Consider the following 14,644-nt stretch of genomic DNA (forward strand, 5'->3'; position numbering starts at 1 on the left):
GTTTCATTTTCATTCATTTCTATGCATATTTTGATTTCTTTTTTGATTTCTTCTATGATTTGTTGGTTATTCAGAAGTGTGTTATTTAGCCTCCATATGTTTGAATTTTTAATAATTTTTTTTCCTGTAATTGAGATCTAATCTTACTGCACTGTGGTCAGAAAAGATGACTGGAATGATTTCAGTTTTTTTGAATTTTCCAAGACCAGATTTATGGCCCAGGATGTGATCTATTCTGGAGAAGGTTCCGTGTGCACTTGAGAAAAAGGTGTAGTTGATTGTTTTGGGGTGAAATGTCCTACAGATATCAATTAGGTCTAGCTGGTCCATTGTGTTATTTAAGTTTCCTTAAATGTGTGTTTGTGTTCCATTTGTGTTTCCTTGTTAATTTTCTGTTTAGTTGATCTATCCATAGTTGTGAGTGGGGTATTAAAGTCTCCCACTATTATTGTGTTACTATTAATTTCCTCTTTCATACTCGTTAGCGTTTGCCGTACATATTGCGGTGCTCCTATGTTGGGTGCATATATACTTATAATTGTTATATCTTCTTCTTGGATTGATCCTTTGATCATTATGTAGTGTCCTTCTTTGTCTCTTTTCACAGCCTTTATTTGAAAGTCTATTTTATCTGATATGAGTATTGGCGACTCCTGCTTTCTTTTGGTCTCTGTTGCGTGAAATATTTTTTTCCAGCCCTTCACTTTTAGTCTGTATGTGTCTCTTGTTTTGAGGTGGGTCTCTTGTAGACAGCATATATAGGGGTCTTGTTTTTGTATCCATTCAGCCAATCTTTGTCTTTTGGTTGGGGCATTCAACCCATTTACATTTAAGGTAATTATTGATAGGTGTGGTCCCGTTGCCATTTACTTTGTTGTTTTGGGTTCACGTTTATACAACCTTTCTGTATTTCCTGTCTAGAGAAGATCCTTTAGCATTTGTTGAAGAGCTGGTTTGGTGGTGCTGAATTCTCTCAGCTTTTGCTTATCTGTAAAGCTTTTGAATTCTCCTTCATATCTGAATGAGATCCTTGCTGGGTACAGTAATCTAGGTTGTAGGTTATTCTCTTTCATTACTTTCAGTACGTCCTGCCATTCCCTTCTGGCCTGGAGGGTTTCTATTGATAGATCAGCTGTTATCCTTATGGGAAACCCTTTGTGTGTTATTTGTTTTTCCCTTGCTGCTTTTAATATTTGTTCTTTGTGTTTGATCTTTGTTAATTTGATTAATATGTGTCTTGGGGTGTTTCGCCTTGGGTTTATCCTGTTTGGGACTCTCTGGGTTTCTTGGACTTGGGTGGCTATTTCCTTCCCCATTTTAGGGAAGTTTTCAGCTATTATCTCCTCGAGTATTTTCTCATGGCCTTTCTTTTTGTCTTCTTCTTCTGGGACTCCTATGATTCGAATGTTGGGGCGTTTCACATTGTCCCAGAGGTCCCTGAGGTTGTCCTCATTTCTTTTGATTCTTTTTTCCTCTCTGCTTCATTTATTTCTACTATTTTATCTTCTACCTCACGTATCCTATCTTCTGTCTCCGTTATTCTACTCTTGGTTCCCTCCAGAGTGTTTTTGATCTCATTTATTGCATTATTCATTTTGAATTGACTCTTTTTTATTTCTTCTAGGTCTTTATTAAACATTTCTTGCATCTTTTCAATCTTTGTCTCCAGGCTATTTATCTGCAACTCCATTTTGTTTTCAAGATTTTGGATCATTTTTATTATCATTATTCTAAATTCTTTTTCAGGTAGATTCCCTATCTCCTCCTCTTTTGTTTGACTTGGTGGGCATTTTTCATGTTCCTTTACCTGTTGGTTATTTCTCTGCCTTTTCGTCTTGTTTAGATTGCTGTGTCTGGAGTGGGCTTTCTGTATTCTGGAGGTCTGTGGTTCCTTTTTATTGTGGAGGTTTTACCCAGTGGGTGGGGTTGGACGATTGGCTTGTCAAGGTTTCCTGATTAGGGAAGCTTGCGTCAGTGTTCTGGTGTGTGGAACTTGATTTCTTCTCTCTGGAGTGCAATGGAGTGCCCAGTAATGAGTTTTGAGATGGGTCTATGTGTTAGGTGTGACCTTGGGCAGCCTGTATGTTGACATTCAGGGCTATGTTCCTTTGTTGCTGGAGAATTGGCGTGGTATGTCTTGCTCTAAAACTTATTGGCTCTTGGGTGGTGGTTGGTTTCAGTGTAGGTATGGAGGCTTTTGGACGGTCTCTTATTACTTAAAGTTCCATGTAGTCAGGAGTTTTCTGGTGTTCTTAGGTTTTGGGCTTAAGTCTCCTGCCTCTGGATTTCACTTTTATTCTTCCAGTAGTCTCAGGACTTCTCCACCTATACAGCACTGATAATAAAACTTCTAGGTTAATGGTGAAAAGATTCTCCCCCGTTAGGGACACCCAGAGAGGTTCACAGAGTTACATGAAGAAGAGGAGAGGGAGGAGGGAGATAGAGATGAGCAGGAGGAGAAAAAGGGGGGCTCAAGAGGAGAGAGACAGATCTACGCAGTTGTCTGTTCCCAGAGTGTTCTCTGTAGCCCAGACACCCACAAAGATTCACAGAATTGGATTGGGAAGAGAAGGGGAAAGGAGGAAATAGAGGTGTTCTGAGGTAGAAAACGGAGAGTCAAGATTGGGAGAGAATAATCAACACACTCCTGAATAAAAATGGGAATTTTAAAAGGAAATAAAAGAGAAAAAATAAAAAAGAAAATTTTTTTTTCTTACTTAAAAAAAATATATATATCTAGGAATTTCTCTGGAGCTGTTGCGGTCAGTGTGGGTTTGGTTCATTTTCAGATAGCTCCTCGTTCCAGCTTACACTTCTTGATATCTACAGGCCCCTTCCAGTGTAGTCGGTGTTATCTACAGGGACTTTAATCTGTTGCACCGGTCCCTTCTGAAGCGGTTCCCTTTGTTTATTTGGCTTCTGTTTGCCGGTCTCTTCAGTGCTTAATTTCCGCCCTGACACAGGTGGGCGGAGGTGGTCTCTTATTCAGGTTGCTAGTTCGGTCGCGCTGCAGGGAGGGGCTGGCGCTGCTTTCTCCGTCTACGCTGCTCAGGCTCCCGGCTGCTCTATATGGAGCGTGCCCTGCGCTGCGCGTGGTTCCAGCCCTCGGGTGTTCCACAAAAGCACGGAACAAAAAGCTGCGCCTGCTTTTTGTGCCTTCCCCGTCTGAGCGGCTTAGGCAGCCAGGAGCTTGACGGGCGCACTCTCCCCGGGTGCGGCGCGCCTTATCCCCTCCGCGGCCCCAGCCCCCGCCCCCGCCCGCGCTGGTTGGGTGCCTGCGCCCTGTGTCTCACCGTGACCCTCCCGGCGGATGTCGACCATCCAGAATCTCAGGAGGTCTTTGATTAGGAACTGGAGGCCTATTTGCAGTGCAGTAGGGGATGCGGTCCTTGGGGCCGAGCCTGCCCCTTTCCCCTCCCCCCCTGCCTCCAGCCTCTGTCGGGCTGGGCCGGTCAGCCGCCTGCAAGCTCTTCTCTAGACTTGCTCGGTCCGTTTGTTCTGCGAACGGCCAGCAGTGTGTTCGGGCCGGTTAATTTTCTCTCTCTTGCTGTCCCACAGTTTAAGTTGGTAGCTCACAAAGCTCCCTCTGATTGTCCTCAGGGCACTCAGGCCCGGTCCTTACCCTAAGCAATGCTGCCCGCTCCTTTCAGTTCTGCCCCCACTTGCTGGTGGCGGATGCGGGCGTCTGGGGTACTTTTCTGCTGGGAGTTGCTTTTAGGCACGTAATCCGTGGGTTTTATTTGTTGTCCCCCCCCCCCAGTCAGGTTGCCCTCCGAGATTCAAACACTTCCCCCAGACCCGCCAGTGCGAGGGTTTCCTGGTGTTTGGAAATTTCCTCTATTCTCCCTTCCCTGGACGGATCTCCGTCCTTAGCTCTTTCGTCTCTTTATCTTTTATATTTTGTCCTACCTCCTTTCGAAGACAATGGGTTGCTTTTCTGGGTGCCTGATGACCTCAGCTAGCGATCAGAAGTTGTTCTGTGAAGTTTGCTCTGCGTTCAGTTATTCTTTTGATGAATTTGTAGGAGAGAAAGTGGTCTCCCGTCCTATTCCTCCGCCATCTTGGCTCCTCTGCCAATAATGGATATTTTAAATGTTTTTTTCAAGATTGTCCTCAAAATCCAAGTCGGTGGACAAATCAGATGAAGAACTCCAATTTCCCAAAGAGCTGGTGGAGGACTGGAGTGCTATGGAGGTGTGTGTGGACTGCAAAAAGTTCATTTCTGAAATCATCAGCTCGAGCCGCCATAGTCTGGTGTTGGCCAACAAGAGAGCCCGATTGAAGAGGAAGACGCAGTCCTTCTACGTGTCCTCAGCAGGCCCGTCAGAGTACTGCCCCTCAGAGAGGACCATCAGTGAGGTCTGAGCCCTGTGCCTTCCTGTGCGGAGTCGGGTTCCTGTGAGGACACTGAGCGGGCTGTCACTGTCTCCTCACCGTGGTTAACTGGCTCGGGTTTGCATGAGAATCAGGGTTTTGCTGTGTCGCATTGTTCCACAGACTAAATGCTGTGTTCATGTCAATTGATAACACGTGACCAATTGCCAGTTGCTCATCTGCACTAAAGGACAGTAGTTTGAAACGTTTGTGTGATTATAGATTTAGAGGCCAGAAACTTTTCCTCTTAGTTCTCTATTGTGCCTGAAATAATGTTCTGACTAAGGCAGAAAGGTTCTTGTGTGAGGAATCAGTCTAGCACAGGCCTAGAGGCCAGCACGGTCTAAGCAGTAAGTCATATTGGCATTTCCACTGACAGTGTTCCTACCTGATGCACACAGATCCTTGGAGGCCTCACAGCACAGAACCTGCAAAGGTTTGCCTGTGCCTCAAACTGGTTTTAAGTTATTGTTGCTCTGAGACACTTGGGAGGGGCTCTCCACTGCCTCCCGGGACAACGCATCTGAGCTGTAGGCCCAGGGTGGGTGCCTGTGTCCCTGGGTAGCAAGGCAGTGTCTCCTGAGCAACTGCTAGGCTGTCCTTATCTTGAATGTATTACAGTTACTAGTAGTTCTGTGTTGGAGGTCTAAGAGTTTTGTGGCATCATGGGACAAAGGCAGGGTAGAAGTTTGTTCAGAAGCTCAGTACTTTCGCCAGAAGAAGGGCTGTGAGCACCACGGGGAGCGAGCTGGAGCACGCACCTTTCCAGCCACAATTTTCATAACTTTATAGTCTCACCATCATGACTAAATTAAGCCACAATTTGGTACATAAGGTCTCAAACTGAAATTTATTTTTATAAATGAATTTTAAAGGAAAACCATGGTCTAGTCTTTTAAAACTACTAGAAAATTAACCTGCTGATAAGCTTTTTGGATGCTTTTTGCACACGTTTTACTTGTAAGCGACTTGAGTGGGTGGGCTGGGCTTTGATGAAGCCAAGCTGGAGGCAGCACCATACACCTGTCATTTCTCAGCTGTGTGGTCTGTTCCGTGGCATCTCTCTATTGTTCTGGTTGGCTTGGTGGTGACCAGCCAGTCACATTCACGAGCCTGGTTAATGCGCCAGGCCGCTTTCTGATGCTCTTTGGGACACATCTGCAGTGAGCGCTGGAGACAGCATTGCTCACCAAAAGGCATGGCAGTCATTTCACGCCCCCTCAACATTTCTATAGGGAATTAACAGTAATACCTCAGAACTGCCCTGGTAGTGGTTTTTCATGGTTGAAATTTATAAATTAGTAAATTGCTTAAAATTACTTACACTTACAAAATAAACTTTACCAACTGACTAAAGTAATTAATGCATGTTAACACTTTGTATTTGCATGTAAAAGTGGGCCACCAGAAAACCCTTATTATGGAAATATTTAGACTGTTTTAAAGAGGCTCAGGTAAGAGCTTCAAATGTTACATTGAGTGAATCTTGTTTGTACAGTTTTCCAAGGTACAGTTTCGCCTCTAGACCATCCCCAGAACAGGTACAAGGAAGACAGTGAGGGGCGGGTGTTTGTGTCTGTGGAAAAAACAGACCCAGGAGAGTGTGCTTTTTAAAATAATGACTAGTTTATAGGTGTTTCTAAAACACAAAAAGCTAACCCCTCCCCCCAAATGAGAATCCCATTCACATGTCAAAATCTAGCCCATGTGGTCCTTGACTTCACTGCTCCAGGTTTGTGACACTGTTCAGCTATTGGGACATTGTGAGTGGCAGGTTTCCATGGGACAGTTTGCAGAAAGGGTAGAAGAGGGCACATGGCACAGCTGAGATTGTAGAAATCAAATCCGCATCCCTTTCTGATGCCAAACAAATCCCCGCACTCATTCCTCCCACATCCATGGTGTGTGTCTGCCACCTCAACCAAACTGGGTAATTCCAGAGGGTCATCCACTGCTGGCCTGTGGGGCATGCTTTCACAGTCCTTGCCTTGCCCGCGCCCTCCCTCCCTCGTTCCTGGATCCCAGGCTGCTCTTTGTGCTGCTTTGGGCACTTACTTCTGGTCTGACGACAGCGTCGCTGGCTGCCCTTGGGTGGAATCTGATGTGTGTCTGTGCGCTGGCCCTCATTCTCGCCCTCTCCCTCCAGGCTGAGAACACTTTAACTTCTCACAGTTTAACTTTCTGTCAGTGTCAGGAAAGATAGCAAAGCTTGTAAATACTGTAATATATTTATTGGTATTTGGAGGGCATTCATTCAGTGGAAAATAAGAATTAACTCTCCCAACACAAGTAAAAGTTAACTACATCAACTTAATAGTCTAGATTTCAAGTCTTAAGCCTTTCAAATTAAACCAGAAAGTTGTCATGTAGGAGTTTTTAAAATGATCTTACATTTGATGAGATCCCATGATCTCATAAACTCATATCATGTGGTCAGCACCGTGAACTCATGCCATGAATTTTTTAAGACTCTTATTTTTCTAACGGTATTAATAAATGTCAGACTGGATTTTAGGTGTCACATAGGAAAGTTTTAAATTATGTTGCTATTTGCTAGAGCAAAACAGCAGACAATTTTGTACATGCAGAACTGTTGAAGGGCCATGGAGAAATGTGTACACGTTGACCTGGCTTCTTGCGTGTATAAAGTCCAGACACTGCTGGTATTCAGCGTAACATGATGCTACCAAACATTTTCCATTAAAGTCTTTTAAAATTTGAGAAGAAAATAAATGACTTTCCATCATACGTTCCGTGTGGAGTTCCTATTATAAAATGGTGTTATCTTTTGGTGACTAGCTGTTTGAAACCACCTAGGTTGGAAACACAAGATACATTTGTGTGACATCAGCAGTTGACGATCAGCTTGAGAAATACAACCTGCAAGGACCATACTGGAAAAATAAATGAAAATGAGCTGCCACTGTAACTCTGCTGTGTCACCAAGCAGCCTGCCTTTGTCACCTTGCAGGGTAGGAAACTAAAATCTACGGATAATTTGTCTCCAGTTATACTATGTTGAGAAAGATAAAGCTTTTTTTTTCCTAAATAGAATTCCTTATGGTATGTGTTCTTAAAATGCCCCATGAAACAAATTTCTTGTTGTAGCTCTTAAAGGCTTGATTTTAAACCCAGAATGAGTTTATGAAGGGTCCTGTCTTTATGTTAACTAGAGAGCATCCTTGGCCCTTTACGTGTCTTAAACCTTAGGTGATACTGAATGTGATATTAATCCATTACTTATTTGCCAGATGTATTTTAAGCTCTTCTTGCACTAGGTACCTGTGACAGGTGTGTGACAAGACCTCAGCTTGTAATCCACATGCTCACTGACTGAGTCCAGGGCACAGTCCTTGCCTTGTTAACAGCTCCTAGGTTCTGCAGACATCGGAACCAGGAAGGGAAGCTCTGGGCCTCCCTTATTCAACTGCGTCTTTCTCCTTTCCGGCCCCTGGCGAGGAGAAGCTGTAGAGTTGCAAATCATTAGTCTAGAACTCTATAAGAACTGTTGTGGGTAAGGGCTGGATTACAAACTGATGTGTCAGGGCCCACAGTTCTGCTCTCTGCAGTGTGTGCATACATACATACATACACAGAGCTATCAGAATGTGCCTTTTCCCCTCATGCTGGCCTCACGCCCACATCTAGAAATGTCTCCTTTGGCTCATCCAAAAAAAAATTGAAGAGCTAAGAACCTACTTAATATAAAGCTTTGCTTACACTAGTTAAATGCTCAGGTGCAGTTACCTGGCAGATTGAATTCACAGTGCTGTCCCACCTTGTTCCACTAAACTGTGCATGGTGTGTTTATTGATGTATTTCAGAATAGATGTCACTATGTGGAACATTCTCCAGCTGTTTTTGCTGTGGGGTTTTGATGCCAGTGGCACAACCTGCCTCTTACATGTGCACTATGAAGCAGAGGACGTGAAAGAGCTCCAGCACTGACAGGACACAGTACTTGTGAAGCAGGCTCCTGAAAGCTGGGGCATCAAGGTGGTCACTTGTGTCCCTGGGGCTTAGAAGCTGAGGGATCACCTGGATGTTCCACTCACCTGGGGGCCTGACGGTGGTTCCTGTTTTGGGATGCTCTCAGAGCAGCTCTGATGCATCTATAAACTGAAGGAAGGAGGGAACTTCCTCCCCTAGGGAGCAGTCAGCACAGAGGGGCAGCCTCACTGGAAGGCGCCCTTCTGCATGTTCTTCTTGGCCTTGGTGTCCTGTCATTGCAGGAACTGTCAGTCAGTCCCTGACCTACCTCCCTTGTTCCTTCCCCTGTGGTGACACAGCAGAAAAGGTCACATCCAAACTTTGCTGGGAGCGCAGTGTTTGGGAGAGTGGGAATGCCAAAGAGAGGATTTCTGGAAAGCTTACCTGAGTATCAAATTCCTCAGTAAATTGTAAAAGCTGTGGGAAATCACAGAGAAGGAAGGGGGAGCAGCACGATTCTGCAAAGGTGGACAGACCTCCTTAACAGTGTAGCTCCTGCAGAAGAGCCGAACGTGAAACAGAAAACAAAGTAGCTTCTAGTTTAAAGGGAAGAAATTTTGATCTCAGACACCCCAAAAGCAGAAGATGCCTGAGAAGATTTCAGCTGTCCACAAGAAAGGGAAGATGACTTGGGTCTTCCTACCACAAGGTCATCTCAGGAGTCAGACCCATAGATTGTGAACTTGAACTGAGCACCGTGAACTTAATGGCTAGACATCCCCACTTCTGTGTGGCTCCCTGCAGCAGCCTGAGGTATTCTTCACAGTGCATCTGGTGGTGGACACAGCTTCATGGTAGAAACTGGGGCTCACTCTGCTCCACAATGGTAGCTACTGGCAGAGAGAGCTCTGTAGGACCTAAGGGCTTCCACCTTGATAATTGGGGGAAAAAACAAGCATAAATTAGGGAAGTAGAGTCTGGTCTCAAATATGAAAACTGGCTCTGACTCAGTTGCTCCAGCTTGGCAGTGGAACAACCCTCAGTCCTCACACATTGGGAAGGCCGCAGCAGTGCTTCCTGACTTCAGCAGTGAGGGTGCTGGATGAGGTGGTCTCCGGGTCACTTTAATCAGGAGAAACATGACGTGGGGTCAGAGTACCCATGCTGCAGACACTGAGCAGAGTCACTGAGAGCCCAAGTCATGGAACAGAAAGTGGGAGGGATCTCTGCAGTTCACACTCGCCCTTTCACCGAAGCCAAGTGTCATTAAACAGTACTTCTCTGTATTGACAAACCTGATTATGGCAAAGAGAGGTTCAGTTTTACTATTTGCTATAAAAAAATCTGAGTTCATCTCCCAAAATTTAAAAAGACAGATGCATTGACATATATTAATAACAAGCAAAAAACAAACAACCCCCTTTTCACCTGCTGTTTTGTGCAGGCACCATCCAATTACTGCTGTTCATCTCCCAACCTGCTGGATGCAAAGGCACGGTCTGTTTTGGTAGGTCTCGTCCTGCAGTGTGACACGTGCCCCGCTGCGTGACGTGTCCCACTGCAGATGTGAAGGGAAGCGAGTGGACATGTCCCACTGCAGATGTGAAGGGAAGCTAGTGGCTGGGTAGGGTGGGGAGTGGGTACATGTAACAGACTGTTTAATTGCATTAAATGGAAACAAATGTACACACAAATCTTGCTGTTCAGCTTAATTAAAAAAAAACGGTTACCACACCCACGGGGGCGGGGTGGGGGAGTCTTAGTCTACACCTCCCATTCTGGTAAGGGATCCCAGCCCAGAAGCTTATTTCTTTGGCCCGCTCAGCCCTGATTAAAAACATCCAGGGCTAGGCATATGCTCTTTCCCTGCGAAACTCCATCAGTGAGCAGGTGCAGTAGTGGATTGGAGCCCTCCTGTCATTCATACCACTGTTCACCTCCTGCTTCTGCCTCACATGGCTGCACAGAATGTGCCCCCTCCCCTGGCACAGCTGCTTCCAGTAGTTTCTGGACTCTCGTGTCTGCAGTACCTGCTGCTGCTCCTCTTTCCTCCACCGCACGTAACATCTACTACACTCTTTCATGAAGACACGGATCTTTGTCAGATTTCTTCGCTGCTACGTCCCTAGATTTGGAAAACTATCTTGCATGCAACAGGTGCTCAATAAATGTTTCTGGAGTGAATGGATGAATGAGCAGGTTCAATATGGAAATGAGAATAAGTCAACAATACAAAGATAGAACCATTAACATGTCTTCCAAACAACTGACATAGTGTGTAGTCAGTGCTCTTTACCACGTAAGTGCCACGGACAGCCATGTTCTTCCTTTAAGGCAGGAGTACAACCCAAAGTCAGAAGTCACTGCAGCCCAAAGGTAGCTGATTAGAATTGGGAGGTTTGAGGCAGCAGCTTCTGCAGCTGCTGGTTCCCTGGAGCCTGCAGAAACCCCTCTTATAAATGCCACTCACCACATGGTCCTCTCCAGGCTCCTGTCCACTCCAGAGCCCTGGTGGAGCCACCATGCACAGCCCGGCCTCTGGACCAGCTTTTTCCATTAACACATCGGTAGTCAGATATCAGAGACCCTGGAGACCTATAATCGAACTGCTGTGTGAATGCAAATCATGTGTGCATCAGCACTGAGCTCATACTCAGGACCTTTTTACTAATGCCCCTTTCAAAGGATGGTAGTTAATGCTTACTAATCATAACATTTTGATTAAAATGTATGTGCCAACTGGGCTGAAATAAAACATCCCAAACGACTTCAAATTTGTCATATTAAAACAGTTTGGCCAAGAAAAGAAAATAAGGGAAGATATGAAGACAAGCTTTATATTAGATAATATGTTTTTAAATGTTTTGCTGGTTTTTAGTAGCCAATATTAGCTCCCAGTAGTTGAGCATATTGCTGATTTCACTCGCCCGATGCACAGCAAAACCACCCTGCCGACTCCAGGCTGTGAAGGAAAGTGTAGCATTTACTGCAGGACACCAGCCCAGAGTTAGCACAGAGAACAGGCAGCTTGTGACCAAACACCCAAACTCCCTGACAGCTTTCAGGTAAGCGTTTTTATTTTTTTATATATATTTTAAAATATTTCTTTATTTTATTTGACTGTGCCAGGTCTTAGTTGTAGGATGCAGGATCTTCAGTCGCAGCATGTGGGATCTAGCTTCCTGACCAGGGATCAAACCCAGGCCCCCTGCATTGGGAACATGGAGTCTTAGCCACTGGACCATCAGGGAAGCCCCCAGGGAAGCGTTTTTAAAGGCAAGGTAAGGGAGAGGGTCAGGGGTGCCTGATCACTTGTGGACGTTTGCCCTGACTGGTGGGTGGTGCAGTAACAGGGTGGTATTTCTAGACTCTACATCATCAACCATCTGGTTCCAACCACTCGAGGGGTCTGCCTGCTGATTGTCAGCATGCAGCTAACTTCTCCACTTGATGGGGGTTACTATTGGCAAATCATCTCAGGATAGGGCTCAGAATATTACCTATAGCCCTTGAGGAGGAACTAAAGGTCCCTGACTTTAATGACTAAACTATCGTTGCTTTGACTTACTTGATTGCTGCACTTGCTTCTCCATTTTTGCACTTCTCTGATTAAATTTGCTCTTTGGAAATTGGGCAAGGGCTAAGAGGCTAATGTTTTTCTACCAACGAGAGGTGGGGAACACAGGATGGTGAGGTCTGTCACCAGGAAGACCCAACAAGATCCTGCTTGGTTTCAAGCACTTTTCCACACCAGGTACTGTGTGAAGCACTCTCAGCCACAATCCTGATACTCGGCTCTGAAGCAGGTGCTGTGAACGCACTTGTTGTCTATCCGAAAGATGGGAATGTAGCCAGGTGGGCATTTGCCCAAGGTCAAACCACTAGCCCAGCATCACATGTGAGGTCCAGCCCTGTGCTCATAGCCCTGCTTTCTCTCCACCTGCCTTCCCCACTGAGGGCTATGATTCTGAACCCAGTTCTCAAGTCACCACATACTCAGTGAGCACCAAGGGCTATGCATGCAAAATAAACATCTTATCTCTGCTTCTGATCAGAAAAATATGTACGTGAATAGTTTAGAAAAAATGGTCCAAAATGATATAAACCTCTAGGAATTTATAGTAAGCTGCGAGCTGGTATCAGTCAAGAACACCTTCCTGGAAACAGATTTCAAGGAGAGAGGGGACCCAACATCCCCCAAAGTGTGGTCTGATGACACCTGGATCAGAATTGTCTGGGCCAGTGCTTAGACCTTGGTTTTGATTCCTTCCAAAAGATAATGAGAGCAGGCATTGAGGAAACTGACCACAACATATTAAACACCACATACAACAAACCTACAGCTAACATCATTCTCAAGGGTAAAGAGCTAAGAGCATTCCCTCTAGGATCAGGAATAAGACAAAGATATCCACTGTTGTGACTTTCATTCAGCATGGTGTTGGAAGTGCTAACCATGGCAATCAGAGAAGAAAAAGAAAAAGAATCCAAATTGGAAAAGAAGTAAAACTTACTGTTGGCAGATGACATCACACTACACAAAGAAAATCCTAAAGATGCTACCAGAAAACTGCTAGAGCTTATCGATGACTTTGGTAAAGTTGCGGCATACAAAATTAATGTACAGAAATCTCTTGTATTCCTGTGCAATAACAGCAAAAGATCAGAAAGAGAAATTAAGGAAACAATCCCATCTACCGTCTCATCAAGATAAATAAAATAGGAATAAACATATCTGAAGAGACAACAAACCTGTACTCTGAAACTTATAAAATGCTAATAAAAGAAATCAGAGATGATACAAACAGATGGAAAGACATGTTCTTGATTGGAAGAATCAATGTTGTCAAAATTACTGTATTACCCAATGCAATCCATACCAAATTACCAATGGCAGACTTCCCTGGTGGTCCTGTGGTTAAGACTCCACTCTTCCAAAGCTGGGGTCACAGGGGATTAATCTATAAAATACACAAACAGCTCATGCAGCTCCGTATCAAACAGAACAACCCAATCAAAAAATGGACAGAAGATTTAAACAGACATTTCTCCAAAAGAGGATACAGATGGCCAAAAAACCCATAGGACACCAACATCACTTAACTATCAGAGAAATGCAAATCAAAACTATAATGAGGTATCAGGTATCATTTCACATAGGTCAAAATAGCCACAATTTTCTTCCAGAGTTTTCTTTCACATAGGGATTTATTTTAAGGAATTGGCTGCCCTAATTTTGAAGGCTGCCAAGTCCAAAATCTGCAGAGTGGGTTAATTAAGATTCATTCAACACCCTACTGGTTAGTTTAGGTATCTTGACTAAAATCCAGAGTTCTACAAAAGTTGATTCCGTTGTTTTGGTTTTGTTTTTTTGGCCAGCTTATTGTTTGTCTCAATAGGAGGATTGATTCTCAGAGCACCCACCTCTGCCATTTTCCATGATGTCACTATTTTTGAAAATTTTTAACCTTTAATTTTGAAATTAATGTAGACTTACTGGAAGCTGCATACCCTTCACCCACTTTTTCAGTAACGTCTCACATACTTGTAGCACAGCACCACAGCCAGGAATTTAACATGCGCAGTGCAGCACAGAGCGCTTTTAAAAGATCACTTCAACAAGGCTTGGCTGTATGAATTTTCACATCAGAGACAAAGAGACCCTAAACGCTTTCAGAGAGAAAAAAAATAAAGCCATATACAGAGGCTCAGGAAGTGAAGTGGAAAACAATGAAGCAGTGCCTTCAAAATTCTGAGACCAAGTATTTTTATCTACATTTATATGTCCAACCAACCTTTGAGTGAAGAGTGGGAAGAGAAGGGACATTTTCAGATGTGCCAAGTCCTGGAAGCTACTGTGGCATGTCCTTCCCCATTTTATGGTCAAAGAGAGAGGAGGCAGAGAGGCCAGTAGACAGGGCTCCAGGAGGGGAGAAAGGCCAACAGCCATTCGGCTGCTAGTCAGAGAGTGAGATGGGCCTCCAGGAAGGACAGCACCAGGGAAGTGAGAAAGGGGTGTGTAACCTATGGGGTTTGACCTGCAGCAGAGGACACTGTAAGGTGCTGCAGAGAGCAGGTGAAGAACATGGGGGCATTCAGCCAGGGACTTTGAAAAAATAAACAGATGAAAAGAAAAAGACATTACCTTCAAGGGGGAGAAAAGCTACATAAAGAAAATAGAGAGACTCCCTTGGCGATCCAAAGCAGGGGCTCAGGTTCCATCTCTGGTCAGGGAACTAGATCCATATACCACAACTAAAGATCCCTCATGCTACAACTAAGATCAGACCCAGTCAAATAAATTTTTTTTTTTTTAAAGAAAATGTAATTAACACATAGC

At 44.5% G+C, this 14,644-nt stretch overlaps 1 protein-coding gene across 2 annotated transcripts in view; it reads left to right on the forward strand.

Annotated features, from left to right (window-relative positions):
* SPIRE1 (spire type actin nucleation factor 1) overlaps nucleotides 1-7,122 on the forward strand; it is a 154,987-nt gene extending 147,865 nt beyond the window's left edge. For both annotated transcript variants that reach the window (XM_043443656.1, XM_043443657.1), the window contains one exon: nucleotides 4,107-7,122. In XM_043443656.1, the coding sequence (XP_043299591.1) occupies nucleotides 4,107-4,365 (259 nt within the window). In that variant the 3' untranslated portion in view covers nucleotides 4,366-7,122. The remainder of the gene's footprint in view (nucleotides 1-4,106) is intronic.
* The last annotated feature ends 7,522 nt before the right edge of the window (nucleotides 7,123-14,644 follow it).

Source organism: Cervus canadensis, chromosome 23 (genome assembly GCF_019320065.1).
Source record: "Cervus canadensis isolate Bull #8, Minnesota chromosome 23, ASM1932006v1, whole genome shotgun sequence".
Classification (NCBI taxonomy): domain Eukaryota; kingdom Metazoa; phylum Chordata; class Mammalia; order Artiodactyla; family Cervidae; genus Cervus; species Cervus canadensis.